At 41.2% G+C, this 22,463-nt stretch overlaps 1 protein-coding gene across 2 annotated transcripts in view; it reads right to left on the bottom strand.

Annotated features, from left to right (window-relative positions):
- Positions 1–22,463, bottom strand: part of LOC126187918 (pinin) — a 58,915-nt gene that overhangs the window by 3,546 nt on the left and 32,906 nt on the right. The window contains exons 4-9 of one of the 2 annotated variants that reach the window (XM_049929275.1): positions 19,397–19,460; positions 19,201–19,298; positions 16,692–16,767; positions 16,454–16,609; positions 3,088–3,226; positions 2,713–2,892 (exon numbers count right to left, since the gene is read on the bottom strand). In XM_049929275.1, the coding sequence (XP_049785232.1) occupies positions 2,713–2,892; positions 3,088–3,226; positions 16,454–16,609; positions 16,692–16,767; positions 19,201–19,298; positions 19,397–19,460 (713 nt within the window). The remainder of the gene's footprint in view (positions 1–2,712; positions 2,893–3,087; positions 3,227–16,453; positions 16,610–16,691; positions 16,768–19,200; positions 19,299–19,396; positions 19,461–22,463) is intronic. The other variant, XM_049929276.1, reaches the window with a different exon arrangement.

Here is a 22,463-nt window from a genome sequence, read left to right as displayed (position 1 = left end):
TCTCTATTTTTAATCATCATCGTTATCATACTAACAAGACAGCTGTGAAACTTAGCTGTCACAGATATTCAGCTGATTCTTTTGAATATGTTGCCATTTTCTTTTTCTGAACACTTTAAGGATTTCACTTCTCTACTGACGTGAGAATGTTACAATGTCTTTTGTTTCCAAATATATCATCTGCCTGCCACTCTTTTATTGATTGTTTAGAACCAGTAGCCTACACCACATATTGTTCCAGTCATACCACATGGTGAGCATCAACAACATTGCTGCACATTAACACTTAAGTATGCCACTGGCCCCAATGTAGGCTTTTAGCCACTCCTGCAGAAATGTACGCTATTGTTGAGTATTTGCCCAATTTTACAGTCAGTCTGATTCTGAGTGCAAACTGGTTCAAGCAAACCAGTTATAAATGTACAGTACGCCGTACATACTTTAAAATTAACATGATGCAGGTGGGCTCACTACCGTATAGATGTTACTACACAACCAATGACAGTACATACAACAATTTCAGCCAATGTTGTAAAAGGGTGTACTGTATTGCTACTTAGGCATACTGTATTTAACAACCACTGTTGCTAGTCAGCCAGTACCAATTAGTGAATGGTCAACAAAGAAAGTGCAAATGCACTCCCTAGAAACCTAATGGGTACCTGTCCATCTGTAATAAAAATGCATTAGCAGTCAGAGGTCAAGGTTATTTCTGTGCATTATGAACAAAAACCCTAAGTGGGACAGTTTTACCTGCACTGTGCATGGAAAATTGAACGAAAGTTCGAAATGTAAAACATTCAAAGTGCATAAAATGTACATGTGGACAACATGAAAACTAGTTTTTACTGTAGTTTTATGTATACTTATAATTTTCTTAATCCCAGCTTGAATTACATTGAATCTCAAAATACCAGGGCTCAAATTACCAGGACTCTACAGTACTGCAATTTATATCTTAGCCACTGCCTTTAGTAAGGGTGAGTGGCTAGTGTGGTTAAGTGTCACCCCACAATACCAAGGGTTCAGGATTCAACTGTTGATTAATCCTGCACTTTCTACTGCAACTTCTTGGCCGTTTTGACATGGCAAAAGCTTTGAATATCTGTTAAATGCAAAAAATACCATGGTGCTGACTTCCTATTAGACTGCAGTAACCTCTACAACTGAACACCTTAGTACTATATTCATTCCACTCCAGTAGCAGTAGCTACAAAACGGATATTCCACATCACGGTGTGGTTTACCATTAAAATTTAGAGAGCCTACACTCCTAGAAGAGTCAACCAATATGCTATTCCATACAATATCAGATGAACTGTCAGATATCTGCCACTTCTTGTAGCAGATATCTGGCAGTCACCCAACATTTTATGAAAAATCTGTACAACTCCATAAAGCTTTAGGGCAGGCCCCTACCACCAAAAACAAGAAAAAATTGTCTAGTACACATGGGCTCTAAAACACATACCTTAAGAGTTATGAGCACTTTTTCAGTAGAAGGGGTATGTTTCACACTAGCGACGATGAACATATGCTCAGACCTCTTAAAGTATGCATTTTAGACCTCATGTTTACTGGACATTTTTTTCCTTGGTTTGGTCCTTCCAAAATATGGAAAGCAGAAGTCACTTCAGTAGAAGAGATCTGTTTCATAGTATTGTAGAGTAATAAATGCTCACAGTTCTTAAGGTAGACATTTTGGAGCACATGTTTACTAGACTTTCTTTCTTATTTTTGCATAAATAACTTGCCCTTAAAGCTTGTCAACTTAGTTCTTAAGGTAGACATTTTGGAGCACATGTTTACTAGACTTTTTTTCTTATTTTTGCATAAATAACTTGCCCTTAAAGCTTGTCAACTTTTTTTTTTTTTTTTTTTTTTGGGGGGGGGGGGGGATGTAGGAGGACAATACCCTGCATATCACACGAAGATCATGAACACAAAATAAGCATATCAGAGCTCACACAGAGGGTTACCAACAATCGGACCATTTGCAACTGGAACAGGAAAGCGGAGGGGGGTGGGGTTGGGGTGACAGTGGTGCACTAATTACCTTCCACCACAAAGAAAAAAGTGGTTTGTGGAGTACAGATGTAGATATTGGGCCAAATGCCACTCAACACAATTATTGTACATTTTGGTACATGTACAAGTACACAATTTACTGCAGACAGTATTATTTCATAAAAGTATGGCTACTCTATTCTCCTCCATATGCTATCTTCTTGGGATGGTCAACAAGTGAAATCTGCAGAGTACCCAGTGTGCAGATTTTGAGATAAGCTAGCAGACAGCAACTAAAATTTCACTTATATAACCTCCCACTCCACTGTTTATCTCAGATTTCTCTCACCCACACTCTCTACCATTTCATATCTTTATTATTTTGAGCACTTCACATTCCTACAAACATCTGATTCTATTATCTTTTTCATGTGTAAGACTTTATGTGGTCATTTAGTTCTTCAACTTAAAAAATCACTTGCAATCACTAAATACCATTTAAATATAATCAGTTCCTCAAATTCAACAGCAACTGCATCAACATACTGTAGCTCAGATCTAGCACAGCAGACATGTATCATTTACTTTTATAATTAAGATACTCAACTCACATGTATTATATAGTGAAAGACTATTTAGTATTTGGACTGAGGACTAAAACAACAACATAAAACTTACGGAAACTCAAAGCACTGATTAACTTACCCACACTCTGCAAACGGTTTTCCTTATCTCCTACTTCAAGGCTATCCATTTGCTCATCATCACTTGCCTCTTGGGCTAACCCTCCCTCTTGATCCCCTAAGCCCTGCCTCCACCTCCCACGCTTCTCAATTGCTTCCAGTTCCAATCGCACTTCCTCCCTTTTCTTCTCAATCATTTCTGCTCAAATAAAGAAGGAAATGCACATACAGCACTATATCACTTCAAATTTTAAGCATGGTAGTTGTACAAAACACTCCATTCACATCAATGATATGCTCCTGATAAAAACTATGTCTGTTACAAAACAAAACTGAAAATGGTCTACATGGCTTAGAAAACATACAGCATTAGCATAATAAATAATTATTTACTTACTTGCAACCAACTTCTGGCTAGCTACAAGCCTCTCTTCTGTTTTCGTATTGTGTGTACTTGGAAGGTAGAAAATGTGAGGTTTTGCCTTTGTTTGGATAAAATTTAGAAGATGTCTATGTTTACTTTCCCATTCATCTTGCTAAAAATAAAAATATAAATTATTAAGATATCCACAGATATAACATGTTTAATAAAATTATATTGTGGGGAGGGGGGGGGGGGGGGGGGGGGGGACATGAAGGACACTGATGCTAAAGCAGGACGGCAAAAATGTTTCAGCAAAAGATGTCCCTGAAATTTCAAATTTCTCTGAGCCAATTTTTAATGCAAGTGAGAGTAACTTTTACCAATTTTCATGGACAGAAATGAAATTTTTTTTGAGGTTCCACCTCACTTATAAATAATAATTCCATGTTTAGCAGGAGGATTTACAATTTTATCAAGAATTGTGTAAGCTCTTGTCATTTGTGGAAATTCCTCCATTACTGGTGTCTGTCAGCATTCCATGCCAGGTCCTGTCACTATGTGATAACTTCAAATATATGAAAAACCTCCATGGAATCCAAACTATTGTTGCAGGAATTTAATGTCAATAGAGGTTGATAGTAATTATACATATTGTTTCAAACTAGGTGGTCTTCACACTACATTCACTAAACTTTAAGCAAGACACTGCGAGAAAGTCTGCACAATACTACTTTGCCTGAAAGTAGCAAAGGAACCAAAACCTGAATATCTACGTGTGTTTAAATGTGGACTGAACACACACTCTCTCTCTCTCTCTCTCTCTCTCTCTCTCTCTCTCTCTAACATGTGACTCTACAACCAATTTCATATGAAGCAGAAACTGAGTTATTTTTAACAAAATGACTCTGAACATGTATTTCCATCAATGAACACTTCAACTAACTTTAATGTCTCTCAGTCAAATTCCAAGACTTTATGAATTCCTTGACACTTCCCTGACTTTTACAGTGAACTTACTTCCTCTGAGAATCCTAGTTTCCATGTTTCCTACCAAGTAAAAAATTAAACTTGACACAATGAAGTGAGTTGCACTTAGTTCCTGAAGAAGCTAAAAGTAGGTCAAGCAAACATAAGAACATAGTGCATTAAAACATATTACAATGTTCAGTATTTTCTTACAACAAGTGGGAAATCGAAAATGAAATTGTTTTTCAGCTGTTAGCTGTTTTCTTACAACATACTACCTTCTATCAATCAAAATCCTTAAAAATGCTGCAAACTGTTAATTCTTATGCGAGTTAAATTAAATTAGGCAGATCTAATTGTCAAAAAGTAATCAAAATACCCTGTCAGTTCAAAAAGTTTTTGAGACTGGATTAATAAAAACTAGAAGAAAATTAAGATGGTGGTTTTAATGCTTCAGCTGTTGTATATAATCTTCCCTACTCTAGTGCAGTGCATAAAACATTCATACAACCATGTGAAATTGTCGAAGAATCAGAAATGATGTTCAACTTATGCATCACATTCACTTGAATGTTGGTTATGTCGTCAAAGCATTGACCTTCACGTGAATTTCGGCACTTTGTCATTTTTGGTAGGTTTGTATTGGTAAGACGAAGCGTCATCACCTTTGACAATTTTTTCCAGACAAGAATCGACTGCAATTTTCACTTCAGCCAAGTCGCAGCAAGTGTCCTTTTGTATCATTTTGATCTGAGGTCAAGTTGCATGGGACAATCTTTGCACAAAATTTTCCTCTTTTTCGCAACATTCTGGAGATGTTAAGCCCAATTGACAGAAGGAAAGATGACTAAAAACAGGGACTTGGAGAAAAGTCCACAAATAGGCCATACAGAAATGGAGGTCCTGAACTAAAGATTAAATGTCCTTCACCATATTGGTATGAATAAAAAGTAAAGCGCAGTCAACAGTCCACACTTCATTCGCTAAAACGGCCGTTAACTCAGAGGCGGCAAACATAAATGAGAACGTAAGTGGTTCAAAAAAGGGCATTCTGTTAGGAAATGGCAAACCATCAAAGGTTGAGGGCAATGAGCACAAAGTGGTGGGGGAGCACCACTTAACAAATGCTAATGGCTAAAAAGACAGTGTATAATCTGCACGTAGCTAAAATGATCTCCTCGTGGTGAGTGCGCCAAATGCAAGTCATCCAAGCCACTGGAAGAGGCTTAAATTCCCTGAGCTTGTTTCCCTGAAGAGAGAACCAGTGGTGATGCCAAAGTGACACAACCCGCTAACAAGGGCATTTTTGGCTCCCTTTCCATTGACAATTTTGCATTCTGTTGCAGTTCTCCATGGACTTGTCTCCTTGGGTGGTGTCTTCAGCGATGTCTCGATTGTCTTCACTGATGGGGCAGCGACAATGGCTTTCATTTTTCCACTGACAAAACCGTTTGTATGAATTTCTAACAGTGCAATTGGTTTCTTCCACCATCTTTACACCTTGGTGCTGTTGCTCATCTGGAGCAGATGACACAACTGAAAAGCCTGAGCCAGATGTACTGAATGGACTGATACAGGGCAAAGAGCTTTGCTCTAAGTACTAAGCATTGTTACGGAAGCTAATACCAAAAATCGTCAGAGCCAATAACGAAGGCACACCCAACATCACGTCAGTCTGAGAGCCATCAGTGTACACAAAGGTACTATCACTAAATTCCATGCGACGGTCGTGAAAATTATGGCAATAGAGTGAGGCTGGAGTAGTGTCCTTAGAAAGGCCAAAGTGAACACAGGCCACCACATGAAGCCAAGCTAGTGAAGGGTTCACATCCATTGCGAAAGTGACAGGTAGCATGTAGTTAAGCTGCCGGAGCAAGAGCCGAAAGCGAGCTCCAGGACGTTACAAAGAACAGGGACATGCCAAATACTGGCAATCAAAGGAGTCATCGAAGAGGAGGTATGGGATGCGTAGCTAGGAATGGCACACAAATGGCATGTGTATCTGCTGAGGAGAAAGTCACAGCAGTATGACAGCAGTGGTTTGGTATCCTCTGCATACAGACTCTCAACTGGGGTAGTGTGAAAGGTCCCAGTGGTCAAACGGATGCCACAATGGTGGATAGTATTGAGACAGCGTAAGAGGGACAGGCGTGCAGATGCATACACAAAAACACCCACAGCTCAGTTTTGAATGGACAAGGGACCGGTAAAAATGGAAGAGCCTGATCTGATCCACTCCCCTGGGAGTACTACTGAGGGCACATGGACACTTAGGAACCACATACAGCCGGTGGCCAGGTAGGATAAGTGGGAGCAGCAAGGAAGTTTCCTATCAAGCACGAGTCCCAGGAACTTCGTAGTTTCAACGAACGAGCAACAGCACCAAGGTGTAAAGATGGTGGAAGAAACCAATTGCACTGTTAGAAATTCACCTAACGGTTTTGTCAGTGGAAAAACGAAAGCCATTGTCAATGCCCCTTCAGTGAAGACAACTGATACATACCTGAAGATGCCACCCAAGGAGACAAGTCCATGGAGAACTGCAATGGACTGCACAATCGTCAATGGAAAAGGAGCTGAAAATGCCCAGCAGGAGAAAGGCCATAAAAGATTTAATGGTGACAGCAAAGAGGATGACACTCGGGACAGAACCATGAGGCACTCACTATTCCTGGATAAAGATCCGGTGAGACAGAACCCTCACGTACCTTGAAAAATAGGTCTTTTAAAACTTCTTGAAGGAAACAGGGCATGCAGCCATGGAAGTCCCACGTGTAGAAAGTACAGAAGATACCAGTCCTCCAGCAGGTGTCGTAGGCTTTCTCCCAATCGAAAAACGTGGCCACAGTCTGGTATTTCCAGAGAAAACCATTCATGACATGGGTTGACAAAATGATGCTATGGTCAACAGCAGAATGGCGTACTCAAAATCCTCACTGTGCAGGTAGTACATTACGAGACTTGAGCCACTACACCAACCATGCATGAATCATACATTCCATCACCTTGCAAACACAGATGTTGACAGAAATGGAGGATAACTAGAAGGAAGGTATTTGTCCTTACCGGGCTTAGGTATGGGTATGACAGTGGTTTTACGCCAGAGTCTGGGAAATGTAACCTTTGCCTAGATCCAATTGTATATATGAAGAAGAAAGTGCTTGTCCGCAAGAGAAAGGTTCTGCAACATCTGAATGTGAACAATGTCCGGCCCTGGAGCGGAAGATTAGGATGAAGTATGAGCTTGATCTAGCTCCCTCGTAGTACAGGCGGCATTATAGCACTCACGATTTTGATAAGAGAAGGGTATCACCCAAGCCTCCTCCACTCATTTCTGATGGACAAAGGCAGGGCAGGGCAATAGTTGGCAGAGCTCGAAATCACCGCGAAGTAGCAGCTAAAGGTGTTGGAGATAGCAATAGGGTCCACTATGACATCCGCTACTATCAGGCAAGAAATTTGGGAATGGACCTAGGTCCCAGAGAGTCATCTGAGGTTGGCTCATATGGCGGAAGAGGGAGTGGAACTCTTAAAAGAACTAATAAAGGAAATCCAGCTAGCTTTTTTTTGCCACCCCGAAGAATGCAATGACACTGCACATGCAACTGTTTATAACGAATGTAATTTGCCATCATAGGATGACGATTAAAATCGAGGAGAGCATGTCTCCACATGTGAACTGCGTCACAACATGCTTTAGTCCACCAAGGGACAGAGACACGCCACAGTAAAAAGGAAGTGTGAGGAATGGAACGTTCTGCAGCAGTAAGGATAACATTTCTAAGATATTCTACCTTGTCATCACAATCAGGGAAATTTTGTTTGTCAAAGATCGCCAGGGAAGAGCAAAGCCTCCAGTCAGCCTTAGAAAGCTGCAATTTGAGTGTGCACTTACATAGGGTAGGATCAGAAAATGGATAGGACACGGGAAATGGTTGCTCAAGTATGTGTCAGAGAGAATTACCACTCGAGATGATGGGCAAGGTGGACAGTGCAGGAGAGGTCCAAATGAGAATAGGTGTGTGCAGAGTCTGAAAGAAACATGGATGCTCCCATGATGAGGCAGGTGAGGTTAATTTGATTGAGAAGGTCAGCCAAGAGGGCACCTCTCTGACAGGTTTTGGGAGAGCCCCAAAGGGAATGGTGCACATTTAAGTCAACAAGCAGCACAAAGGTGTGAGGGACTTGCCCAATAAGCTGGAGAAAGTCTGCCCTGGTGACACCGAATGATAGAGGGATGTAAAAGGTATGAAGGGAAAAGGTGAAGTGAGGAAGGAAAATGCGGACTGCAACAGCTTGAAGCAGGGTAGTCTGGGAGATGGGATGATTATGAACATCGTACCGGATGAGCAGCATGACTCCCCCATGAGATGGAATGCCATCCACAGGGGGAAGGGTCAAAGAAGATCGGGAAGAAACGTAAGAGCTTGAAGTGGTCGTGAGGACACAGTTTTGTTTCCTGGAGGCAGAGAACAAGCGGATGCTGTGATTCCAAGAGCAACCACAAGTCCTCTTTGTCAGATCAAAGGTTGCGAATGTTCCACTGGAGGAGAGTCATGAAAGGAAAGGGGAGGAGAGAAAAAAATAAAGGAGCGTCACCTTAGTGGCTGCCGAGTGCCAGCCTTCAAAGACTCACTGCCACAGAGTACAGAAGCTGGAGGATCCCGCTCCATGAAATCTACAGAGGCATTAACAATCTCCTTCTGTCTGTCTGCGGAGGAGTCCAGGGCAGAAAACGATTGGCAGTGCACACCGGCGACACCATTGAAGAGGATCTACGAATCGGCGAAGGAGAAGACCGTTTGCCTTTGATTGATTTCTTGGAACCTTCAGGGTTGGCAGGTGAAGATTCAGATGGTTGTTCGCCAGAGGGATGTAAGTCTTTGCAGGAGTATTCCTTCTGTCCTTTCCAGCCTGCCAGTTGTGTAACAGATGACTTCACTCTGCGAGGCAAAAGTTTTATGGCTTGATGCACAACTAGAGGAAGAGATGGGGATGCTACCATGGCAACAGGTGATTTTACAACTGCAGTGCTGAATCTGAGGTTGCGTGTCTGGATGGCCACATCCTTCGTGGAGCGAGATGTAGAAAGAACAGTAGTGTAAGTGCCAGATGGGAGACCGCAGTGTTTCTGACTAGCCAACAACTAGCGAACAACCAGGTAAGGTACTTTTTCCTTCACCCAGATCTCCTGGACGGCCCGCTCTTCGATATACACAGGACAATCTCGGGAGGCGGTGACATGGTTCCCACTGCAATTGATACAGTGGGGAGAAGGAGGCAGACAATCACCCTAGTGAGTATCCCTGCCACAGGCTACACATTTGGCCACGTGTCAACAGGACATTTGAGTGTGGTTGCAACGATAACAATGGTAGCAGCGCATCGGAAAATGTACAGAACGACCATGATAACTTCATAGCCTGCTTTCCTCTTTGACGGAAGCACCACACTATCAAAAGTGAGAAAAAGAGTGTGTGTGTGTGTGTGTGTGGGCACTAAGGATGCATCTACCTTTTTCATTACCCGATGGACTGCAATGACACCCTGTTCACCGCGGTCAGACCATCGAGCAGCCTAGTGTAAATAACACCATGAGGAGAATTCAGCATTCAATGGGCATCGACAGGAACAGGACAGTCGTGGAGGAGCGAAGCTGCAAGCAGTTGTTGTGCTTCAGAATCAGAAGTAGTCTCAAAAAGCAAAGTAGCAGTGCATAAACAAGAGCACGATTTCAAAGGGCCGGCAACTGCATAAACATCTTTCTGAATAATAAACAGATTTACTGTATCACAGGACTGACCATCTTCAGTATGTGAAACCACAAGGCACTGAGGTGCAGCTAGGAGGGTCTTTGAATCGTTAGCCTAATTCAGTTTACATTTAGTAGATGTTGAGTGTGAAGAAGATGATTGGCTCATTGTGAGAAGATCTCCCTTGGTTGCCAGAGTCTCTGATGGAGTGTTGCTTCCAGCTGGGACCCCTTCTCAGAGGGGGTGCACCCACCTTCGGTGACAGTTCACACCTCAGGTCACACCTCAGGTCACACCTCATGAACACCTGACAAAGGGACCAATCGGCAATTTGATAAGCTTCCCTGGGCCCAGCCTGTGTCAGGGGGTACATGCGATCCCTACCTGTCGACCTGGGCATGTGAATTACACATTACCCAGTCACTTGTTATGCATCAGATGCATGGGCCAGCCTTCAGGAGCACACAGGGAGGAAGAAGAAAACAAGGAACCTCGAACGCCGAAGCAGAGGAAGGATAGAAGAAGGAGAACGAAGAAAGAATAAAGGAATGAAAAACAGTGGAGAGACTGATCTGATATTGGCTACTGAAAATGCAGAACACATTCCCAAAACCGTCCCAGACATGCTCCCCAGGGGAGGGGATAAAGAATAGGAAGAGGGTAGACATGCAGTACAAAAGGGAAAGGATGCTGCGAAGGCTGGGGCCCGTGGTAAACAAGCACAAGCCTGCCAAAGAGCAGCAAACCCCTTGGAAGGGAGGGGGCGGATGGGGAGGGTGCTCCACTATGATTTGCGACACAACTATGTTAACATACTATAGCCACATATCCATTACTAAAAGCTGCCTGCTCGTAACTAACTTGTTGAATGCACTTGTTTATTGTCATTGGCTCTAAGGAGCTATTGTGCTGACATAGCTTATATACCAGGAACAAAGCCAGTCTCAGAACTTTTAGGATAGACAGTGTATACAAGGAATTACAACACGAGCCTCGGATCAGAAATCAACCTTCAGTAAATGAAAGTGATTTGGCAGCATGCTTGAACATATAGAATCACATCGTGTTTGTTGCTGCTTCTATCTCACCACTGAGAGTTCCAACTCTCTGGTTGTCCAACACACAGAAAGACCAATCTCTACAGATAAATCACAAGACCATTCATTCTCTTTGAATTGTCACTGTTCTACTTTGGATCACCTCAACATTTCTGACATATGTATGCATTCAATGTTGGTGAGGAGAGGGTTTGAGATAGCTGTCACATACAATTAGTCTATTAAACTCGCACTGGACCGTGACTGCAGTAACAAATTTACATCGGTGCAAAATTAGCAAGGGAAAAAACTGCAGCCAGTCACCTTACAAAGGACTACTTCCAGTTAGCATTCAGCTTAATCTGCTTTAAATCAATACTTAGAAGGTTTCAACATGGAAAAGATAAATCCAATAGTATTTTTATCAATTATCACATTGACCTATACACTAATTTGACAAAATTATTTACAACTGCCAGCAAAACTGATTAGTGAGAACAAATTTTCATTATCTGTTAATCTGCCCTTGAGATACCATTACGCAAGCAAGCACACCTAATGCTTAGATACTGTTGCTTTTAAAAAAAAAAAAAAAAAAAAAAAAAAAAAAAAAATGGGACACCACAAGTGCCTTTGTCCACCAAAGAGCTACTGTGGTACAACAACCAAGTTAGAAAACTGCTACGGTAGCAAAGGGAACTTCACAGCAAATATAAACATAGCCAAAGCCTTGCAGACAAACAAAAATTACACAAAGCAAAATGTAGTGTGAGGAGGTCTATGCGAGAGGCGTTCAATGAATTCGAAAGTAAAGTTCTATGTACTGACTGCAGAAAATTCTAAGAAATTTTGGTCTTATGTCAAAGCGGTAGGTGGATCAAAACAAGATGTCCGGATACTCTGTGACCAAAATGGTACTGAAACAGAGGATGACAGACTAAAGGCCGAAATACTAAATGTCTTTTTCCAAAGCTGTTTCACAGAGGAAGACTGCACTGTAGTTCCTTCTCTAAACTGTCGCACAGATGACAAAATGGTAGATATCGAAATATATGACAGAGGGATAGAAAAACAACTAAAAACGCTCAAAAGAGGAAAGGCCGCTGGACCTGATGGGATACCAGTTCTATTTTACACAGAGTACGCGAAGGAACTTGCCCCCTTTCTTGCAATGGTGTACCGTAGCTCTCTAGAAGAGCGTAGCATTCCAAAAGATTGGAAAAGGGCACAGGTCATCCCTGTTTTCAAGAAGGGACGTCGAACAGATGTGCAGAACTATAGACCTATATCTCTAACATCGATCAGTTGTAGAATTTTGGAACACGTATTACGTTCAAGTATAATGACTTTTCTGGAGACTAGAAATCTACTATGTAGGAATCAGCATGGATTTCAAAAAAGACGATCGTGTGAAACCAAGCTTGCGATATTCGTCCACGAGACTCAGAGGACCATAAATACGGATTCCCAGGTAGAAGCTGTGTTTCTTGACTTCACAAGGCGTTCAATACAGTTCCCCACAGTTGTTTAATGAACAAAGTAAGAGCATATGGACTATCAGTCCAATTGTGTGATTCGATTGAAGAGTTTCTAGATAACAGAATGCAGCACGTCATTCTCAATGGAGAGGCCTTAGGAAGTAAGAGCGATTTCAGGTGTGCCACAGGGGAGTGTCGTAGGACCGTGGCTATTCACAATATATATAAATGACCTTGTGGATAACATCGGAAGTTCACTGAGGCTTTTTGCACACGATGCTGTAGTATATTGAGAGGTTTTAAACTGAGAAGTTTTAACATTGGAAAATTGTACTGGAATGCAGGAGGATCTGCAATGAATTGACGCATGGTGCAGGGAATGGCAACTGAATCTCAATGTAGACAAGTGTAATGTGCTGTGAATACATAGAAAGAAAGATCCTTTATCATTTAGCTACAATATAGCAGGTCAGCAAATGGAAGTAGTTAATTCCATAAATTATCTGGGAGTAGGCATTAGGAATGATTTAAAATGGAATGACCATATAAAATTAATCGCAGGTAAAGCAGATGCCAGACAGATTCACTGGAAGAATCCTAACGAAATGCAGTCCGAAAACAAAGGCAGTACACTGCTTGAATACTGCTCACCGGTGTGGGATCCGTACCAGATAGGGTTGATAGAAGAGATAGAGAAGATCCAACGGAGAGCAGCGCGCTTCGTTTCAGCAAAATTGAGTAATCGTGAAAGCATTTTGGAAATGATAGGTAACCTACAGTGGAAGACTCTGTAAGAGAGATGCTCAGTAGCTCAGTATGGGCTTTTGTTGAAGTTTTGAGAACATACCTTCACCGAAGAGTCAAGCAGTATATTGCTCCCTCCTACATATATCTCGCGAAGAGACCATGAGGATAAAATCAGAGAGATTAGAGCCCACACAGAACCATATCGACAATCTTTCTTTCCACGAACAATAAGAGACTGGAATAGAAGGGAGAACCAATAGAGGTACTCAAGGTTCCCTCCGCCACACACCATCAGGTGGCTTGCGGAGTATGGACATACATGTAGAAGTGTTCAGACACACACTCCATTTGAGTGCACTCCAACATTCAGCCTTTTCTGGTTGATGAATATCTCATACTGCCTTACTGCATGTGCCCAACTCCACAAGTAAATAAATTGGACCACACATAGCAAACTGCAGGCTAACTTCTCTCAATGAAGCAGCAAACATAAATCACAGAGCACCAATGACAAAAAATTGTCAGTAGAGTGCCAGAATGGGAAAGTGTACACACTGATAAATATTCCTATGGTAATTCAGTTTTTAACTCTGCCAAATGGTAGCAACCCAGCTACACAGATGCCTCTAGGAGGTACAACGTTTGTGAAAAACTTAAGTCATGTTACATGCAGCTGTCATTTGTTAAGGCTGTAACAAAGATCACAGTGTAACATGAGTACCTACTCTTGCAATTACAGATTTTTCTCTGCTTTCAAAGCGCTCACTCAATTGCTAACCATACCAACCAATCCAGCCCAAGACGCCGGAGGTGGCCGTCATGTGTACATGATGTGTACTTGCTTGTGTATGAATGGTGTGTGTTTCTCTTTTGTTGATGAAGGCCATGGTAGAAAGCTCTACGTAAGTGTCTTTTAATTGAGCCTGTCTGCAGCTTAACATGTCTTCTTTATGATAAATAGCAATCTATCTTTTGCTACATTGTTGATATTCATACCTTGAGTTTCCATTGTTTGATTTAACCCTACTAATATTTTGAAGAAAAAAACATTTTTACGAATTATTATCTTTCTGCTGAGATAAATGCGTGATTGGCACATTGTACGTAGAAAAACTTTGTGGTTGGCATCCAAGCAAGTCAAGTGGTGGGGCAAGTCATTACCCATTCTCAACTCTTTCTCAAGCTATTTGGCATTGAAGATTGGGCAGAGGACATGAGCACAACTGTCTGTTACATTTAACACAGATGTCAAACACAAAGGCACAGAAAACAAAAGGTCATCCACTGAGATTAGGCCAAATCTTATAGAAATAGTTTTCACAGTAGAACTTCATGGCATTCTCTGCTGCATGGAGTGTTTTTTCTAAAAAAACACAACCTGCTGTCCCATGGCACTCTCACTGATGACAGAAAATATTGGAAATCAATCACACTTCAACTGGTATAGCACTACCACAGACTGTTTTGATTGTTGTTTCACATCCAGCATGAAGTGGATGAACATGTTTCATTTATAGTAATGAACTGGCATTCAAATATATTTTTTTGTTTTCAGAATGGTCCAAACATGATCCACTTATTATGTCTACTTTTGGTTAATATTCAATTACCGCAGTCCAATGACAACAACTCCAACTGCCTTGCATAGGACATCTGTTCTGGCACTGCCATGCACTTTTCCTTGGCGGAAGACTGGAATGGAATGTACTCAGTTCCATGATGTGAACTGAGGTGCTACTTGAATGAGAAGTAGTGTCAAGGCCTGGATAACTGATGATGGCTGGAAGAGCAGTGTGTTGATCATATGGAACTCCAAGCGACACCTGAATTATGTCATATGACTGAGGATAACATGGCAGTTGACATCACATGATTCTCTGGGCCTGATCACAGAGTATTCCCCCCCCCCCTCTACCTCCCCCCCCCACCACGCCCACTCCACACCCAAATTAACACAGCACAAACCTTGTTAAAATATATTTAATAGCAGATTCTTCATCTAAATTCACCATACTCCGGAATGAGATTTTCACTCTGCAACAGAGTGTGCCCTGATCTGAAACTTTCTGGCAGATTAAAACTGTGTGCCAGACCGAGACTCAAACTTGGGAAATTTGCCTTTTGTGGGCTACCAACTGAGCTACCCAAGCACGACTCACGCTCCATCCTCACAGCTTTAGTTCTGGAGGGATTCTCTGAAGTATGGAAGGCAGGAGACGAAGTAATGGCAGGACTAAAACTGTAAGGATAGGGCACAAGTCGTACTTGGGTAGCTCAATTGGTAGAGCACTTGCCCATGAAAGGCAAAGGTCCCGAGTTTGAGTCTCGGTCCGGCACACAGTTTTAATCTGCCAGGAAGTTTCATACCACACACTGTCTGATTTGCCTTTGGTGTCAGCTAGGTCATATACCTTTGATCATTTCTCGTCCAATGCTACACCTCAAATGTTTTCAATACTGTTATCTGAATTTCCAAATTTGAAACTGCCCTTCACAAGTATCATTTTCAAATTTATGCTTAAGAAATAGATAGTTGAATTCAAACACTCATAAAACTTTACTATATTTCGAGAATTTCTGCTGGTAATAAACCACAGAAACAAGGAATTTTCTGATGTCACAGGGTTCCACCTTATCCACCTGAATGAAAACACAACACACGTATATTTTTAATAATTGTACAAATAAAACTATTCAGCATATCAAGTTACTGTGCAGTATGTTCCAACACTACAAAAAATTTCTTTGGCATGTACCACCATTTTTGCAGGAGGTTAAGAAATTTTCATTATGCTTTCATGTAAGAGATCAAGGAGGGAAGAATGTGTCATGGGCTGTTTCTGAAAGATGAGAGACCAACTCCTAGTAACAAATGTACAGCAACCCTTCATAACAAACACAGTTTCAGATATATCAAGCATCTAACAAGAAACATTATGGAAACACTGTCAGCAAAGATAGTAGCTCAGTGACTGTAGAGTGGACCAATACTGCAATGAGCCTCTAATTATATGTCAATAGCGACAGGCACCTCCACAGCCAAAGAAAGCTGAGAAGCAATTTTAGAGAGTACAGTAAAACAAATATGATTTCTGAAATAGTATTGGTATCCAGTGACTCCAAACATATATAGATCTTTTTTATGGGATCAGAGCAGGACACAGACTCCAATCAGGAAGGTACATATCCACAAACAAATTCTATTGGGTAGTTTACAAGGGAGACTGTAGAAATAATTGCGCATTCTCCAAATGAAATACACAACATATGTCAATTTCCAAATGAAAAGTTGCAAAGTAAGTTGACCCTTATGGTACAAAACAATAATAAACAAATTAAAACAACTGGAAATCTGACAAAGGGCAGAAATTTGTATCACAATGTGACAAGGACAAATGAATAACAACAAAGAACTAACCTCTTTAATCCTAAGCATTTTTAATTCTATTTTTCTTATCTCCGCTTGTTTTCTTTTTCTTTCCAGGAAGAGTTCTTGTCGCTCCTTTTTCAACTCCTCTTTCTCACGCTTTGCATTCTCTTCAAGTTTTTTCTCTACCTTTGCTCTTTTCTCTTCCTTGAAACAAGCAATTAAACATTAAACATTGAATAATTTATACAGCCTATCAGGTCATAGAGCTTATCTGTGTATAACTTACTTTGTCACGCATTCTAGTTTCTTCTTGTCGAAATTTTTGCAGAGTCCCAAGTAAGGCACCAAACATTCTCCTATTTCTGTCAACAAATACCTTTGTTTTAACAGAAGAAAGTCCAGGTTGGAATATCAACACTTATGAAAGGACTGACTGCTACTCACATTAAAGATAAGTTGAGTTGCAGACAGGCACAACAGAAACTTTTCGGCAAAGCCTTCTTCAGAACAGAAAGGAAAACACACACACATTCACAGAAGCAGGCACACCTCACACACACGACCGCTATCTCTAGATGCTCTGTCCAGACTGCAACTACTGTGTTGAACAAAAGCAGCCACCTGGAGTGGAGCAGGGAAGGTGGAAGGATAGCAAGCAATGGGTGGGGAGGAGAGAAGAGCACTGTCTGATGAAGCATGCAAGGCTAGAAGTTGGCAGAACAAGGCCACCTGATGAAGGGTTGGGAAGCTGTAGGGGAAAGGGGGGGAGCGTATAGGAAGGGCAGATGGGGAGCAAAAAATGAATGGAGCAGAAGAGGTGGATACATTGGCAGAGAGTCGTACACAATATGGGTGAGGTGACGTGAAGTGAAGTGAAGTAGAAGGAGTTGATAGGACAGAGAGGGTTAAAACTGTTAGGTGGAGGGTGTGGGGGACAGCAGATTATCACAGGTTGAAGCCAGGATAATTTCAAGACCGGAGAATGTTTTGGAAAGATAACTGCCATCTGCACAGTTCAGACAAGCTAGTGGTGGAGGAGAGGATCCAGATGGCCTGGGTTGTGATGCAGACATTGAGATCACGTATGTTATGTTCAGCTGCATGTAGTGCACCAGGGCAAGAGCGAACTGGACACCTGTAGCACAACATGTAGCAGAACACAACATGCAGGATTTTGATGGCTGCTCAAAAACATGGGCCATCTGGATCCTCCCCTCCACCACCAACTTCTCTGAACTGTGCAGATGGGTGTTACCCTTACTACATATTCTCCACTCCCAAAATTATACTGGCCTCAACCTATAATAACCTATTGTCACCATACCCTCTACCCACCAGTTTCAGCCCTCCTCTGTCCTATGACCTCCTCACAGTTCACATCCCCTCACACTCATTTTGCACTGCTCTCTGCCAAACCACCCGTCAGTTTTTTCCCCCGCTCTGCTTCTTTTCCCCTATTCCCCTCTGCTTCTTTACCCCTACTCCCATTGTCCTGCCACCTTCTAGACCCCGCATGCTCTGCCAGACAGCGCTCTTCTCTCCTCCCCACCCATAGCCTAAAAATGCACCGATGATGACTGATATCAGTTGAAATAGATTTGCAACAAGATAAGTAAATTATGTTTCCATGACTGGTTGCTACATTCTTTACAATTTTATGTTCCACGGTCACTGCACAGAAAGGGAACCTTATGGAGCCCAACATTCAAAACTCAGTTTGTCACGGATGATGAGAGTTACCACCAATAGGAACTACCACAAAATGACAAAAGTGCAGAAATTCATATGAAGTGTCAATGCTTTTGTGACATAACCAACATTCAAGTGAATGAACATATGAAAATAATCAGTTTTTGACAATACCAAGTAACTGGATAGATAAAAAAAAAATCTACTACTAAGTGGTGGCAAGAGAACACTACACATAAAAGATTATACTTATACAAGCTCCAAGAACCCTAACAATCAGTTCCGGGTGACTTTCTAAAATCCACCACTTCTCCTAAATCTCTCCAGTCCTCTCCTTCAACCCTTCTGCCAGAAGAAGGATCCACTGGCTCCAAAAGCTTGCATAAGTATAACCTTCTTTTATGAGTGAATGCGAGGCACAAGTGGAACATCATTTCTGTTTTTCTGACAATTTCACCTGGTTCTATGAATGTTCTGTGCACTGCACTCATGTGGGGGAGATTATGTACAATTGAAGCATTAAAACCACTACCATTCTAGTTTTTATTAGTTTTTATTAATGCAGCCTCGAAAATTTTTAAACTGACAGGGTATTTTGATTATTTTTAAACAATTAGATCTACCAAATATTTAATTTAACTCACATAAGGATAAATAATTTGCAGCATTTTCGAGGATTTTGATAGATAGAGTTTAGTATGTCACACGAAAACAGCCCAATAGCTGAAAACCAATTTCATTTTCGAATTCAGCATCCATGACTTAGCAAAGAACACCATTTATATTTATTGTACGAAAATACTGACCAGTGCAATCTGTTTTAATCCACTGTGTACTTTTGTTTGCTTGACCTACTTTTGACTTCTTCAGGAACTACGGTATTTTCATTGCGCCTGTCTACAACTCAACATGTGACCTACACAATGAGTAAGCAGTCTATCCTTTACATAACTGCTTATTATAACAGAGAAATCATGTACATCAACTAAAAAAACTTTTAGCAATTAAACTGCTGACATTAAAACAAATGAGTAATTAAGGTCCTGAATACTTGGCCACTACAGTAACTTGTGTCACCAGTACTGACAACTTGCTTTAGTGTTTACCTTGCTTTGCTCAACTCATCAGTGTTCTGAGCAGCCATAGCTTCCTGTCTAGAAGGTAACTCTTTAGGTGTAGCAATTACCCGAGAAGATATGAGAGGCTACAACAAAAGATAACTGACATTTTACAATCTGCAAAATTATCCTTCAATAAAATATATGCTCATGTGAAACAAACACAAAATATGCCATATCACACCTTGTTAGGGAGCTCATCATCATCAGGGGTGTCACCTCGTTTGGCCCTTGGTGGCCCAGACAACCTGACAACAAAAAGTATCATAAGTATATAAAAAAAAGGCAACCCAACAATCTGTATCCTGGTTGACTGCATACTTAAGTTATGGAAAAATGGATTTGAGAGTTTATTATTATGAATGTTATAAACTGTCTACTACGCTACAAGAGTTATTTTGGTACTACTTCTATTTGGTCTCAAGAACACACACATTAAAAGCTGATTTGTTAATTATCTCATAATGTGTCATTCCCAAATTAACGATCTACTCTGGCTAAACATGTGTGTGTGTGTGTGTGTGTGTGTGTGTGTGTGTGTGTGTTATCCGTGATGACTTTATAAGTTAGGAACATCAGAGAAATTGTACAGATTTTGTCAGACCAGTGTCTTTATTTGGTTCTAATTGCATATGGGATTGAAGTACTACTGAAGTACTAGCGGTAATACATAAGATAAAACCTAATGAAACATTTTACTTTATAAAATGATGTAGGAAAGTTACTGTAAAATGTAAATTATTTACAATTAAAGGTGACCACTCACCGAAAAACAGAAGCACTGAGTTGTTGTTAGGCACACACAAAAGAAAGACAACTTCCCCCGGCCCAAACACACACGCAGAGACAAGTGTGCCTATGCACCTACATCGTGCAGTGCAGCACATCCTCTGCTCCTGTATTGGTCCTGGCCTCAATCTCAGGTACCCCACTGTCCCCGCACACTAAACCCAAGTTTCCCCCGCCTCTGCCTTTTGACCCCTGAAAATGCACCGAGCGAGGTGCAGCAGTGGTTAGGGTAAGGGTTCAAAACATGCATCTGGCCATCCTGATTTAGGTTTCCTGCGATTTCTATAAATCACTTCAGGCAAATGCCAGGATGGTTCCTTTGAAAGCACAAGGTCGATTTCCTTCCCAATCCTTCCCTAATCCGGTGGAACTGATTACCTTTCTGTTTGCTCCCCTCCCCCAAATCAACCAACCAACCCCTCCCAATGCACGTGCCCATGTTGCCTTCAGCATGTGCTGCTTCCCGAAGGCTACTACAATTGTGCTACCCCTCCCTTTCCGATTCCTAACCAACAAACTGGCCACCTACCTCAATGCCACTAGCCACCCACCCCAGTCCCTCTCTCTGCCTCTCACCTCCCTCTTGCTCTTCCTAACCCATCCAACACCAACCACTGCAACCAGCCCACCTGCCAAAAAATAACATTGGCATTGTTAGTCTAGCCACCACCATGTAAGGACACAGGTCTCTCTCTCTCTCTCTCTCTCTCTCTCTCTCTCTCTGTGTGTGTGTCTGTGTGTGTGTGTGTGTGTGTGTGTGTGTGTGTGTGTGTGTGTTTTATTTTACTCTAGTTTATAACTCTACTCTGAAATCCAGCAAGCTTTTGTGGTGCCTACCAACAACTCAGTGCTTCTACTTTCTGGTGTGTGGTCTCCTTTAATCCTAAAGTATTTTATTTCATATGTATTTACGTATCAATAAAATAATTAAGAGCACATAAAGATTTCTCTCCACAAACATTTATTCAGTTCTGGTCACAGGGAGTGAATTTAAGCAAGAAGCAACAAGCAACTTCACAAGACATGTGAAAGGAAATGTCGGACAGACAGCGTTTTCAAAACATTTTGCAACATTATGTGATGCTGATGTAAACAAATGGTAAGTCGTCACAATAAGATCAATCTAGCAGTCACAGGCTGCCTCATTTCTGACATCTTTCAACACCACTGAGCTCCACTGTTGCATCCTGTAACTACAAAATATCTCAAGAAAATATGCTGCTTTCACTGTAAAATGGTGTGTACCAAACTAAAGGCTTGTTTAATTGAGCAAGAAAAGTGGAGAATAGATAATAATGATTAATTTTAGCACTGACAAGGCCCCCATCAATCCCCCCATTTCCTGGTTATGCCACTGAATATTTCCACAGACAAATGGTTAGTGTTACTGCCTTCAGTAGATAAGGGCCTGGGTTTTTTACTAGTACCCCTCAGACTTTTTTCTGAGGTAGTGTAGTTTGGAACAGGTTACACTCAGCTCCACAAGGCCAAATGAGGAACTGCTTGAATTAATAAGCACCTGGACCAACAGGATTCAATTACTGGAAATAATAGCTGGCAAGTTCATGACATGCAGTTCAAATGTCCCACAATCATAAATCACTCCTCACACTGCCTTGTAGGTAGCAATCAGCCTCTCAGAACAGCCTAATCCATAAGTGCTGTTTAAGTTTACCACTGGATCACTAATAAAACAGCTGAGATACAGAAATGACTATAGACTTGTTGAAGGAATAAACCACCACCCACCTGAAGTGATCAACAGGAACCATGCAAATCATAAATTTAAATGGTCAGACATGAGTTTGAACATAAATTCAGTCTCTTTGCTGCCAGTGCAACAACTGTTACAGTCAGACAGGCATTTAGCAAATGACTGTAAGAAACAGAAACTAAATTCTACACTGTTTATAAGCCTAAAGCAGTGGCATGTGTTATTTTTCTTTTAAAATGAGGCTTCAGAAACACAGACGCCTCCTACGTGTGTTATTGTGATGATTTACCACATCATCCAAAAAAATGAGGTAATCTTTTTAATCTGATGGCACCAAGTAGAATCAAGGCAGTAATTTAAGCCATGCGATGAATATTGCATGGACTAAACTTTTCCATATTCAAAGCTTCACTGTCTTCACTCTCTATTCATGAAATTCTTGAATCCTCAAGTTTAAATTTAAAAAATTGTAGGCAGCATGTACGTTACAGATCACATGCATGAAATTTTTTGTATCTTCTAAACAAATGCAGTATCAAAGCTGTGATTGTTATTATATTGGACTTTTAGTACTAAAGTCAAATAGTTCTTACCCCTCTTCTTTTCATGAAAAAATACCCACTCTCATCATTTGTGTGCACCAGGTGATGCACCACAGAATTTTGCTATGCAATGTAATTACATCACCGTCAGCTACGGAAACATTACATGTCAACATCTACCAACTTCCTTTACTACTACAGTTGTA

This window comes from Schistocerca cancellata, chromosome 5 (genome assembly GCF_023864275.1).
Source record: "Schistocerca cancellata isolate TAMUIC-IGC-003103 chromosome 5, iqSchCanc2.1, whole genome shotgun sequence".
In the NCBI taxonomy this organism is placed as follows: Eukaryota; Metazoa; Arthropoda; class Insecta; order Orthoptera; family Acrididae; genus Schistocerca; species Schistocerca cancellata.
Note: the sequence above shows the minus strand (reverse complement) of the source record. Positions and strands in the feature narration are given on the sequence as shown.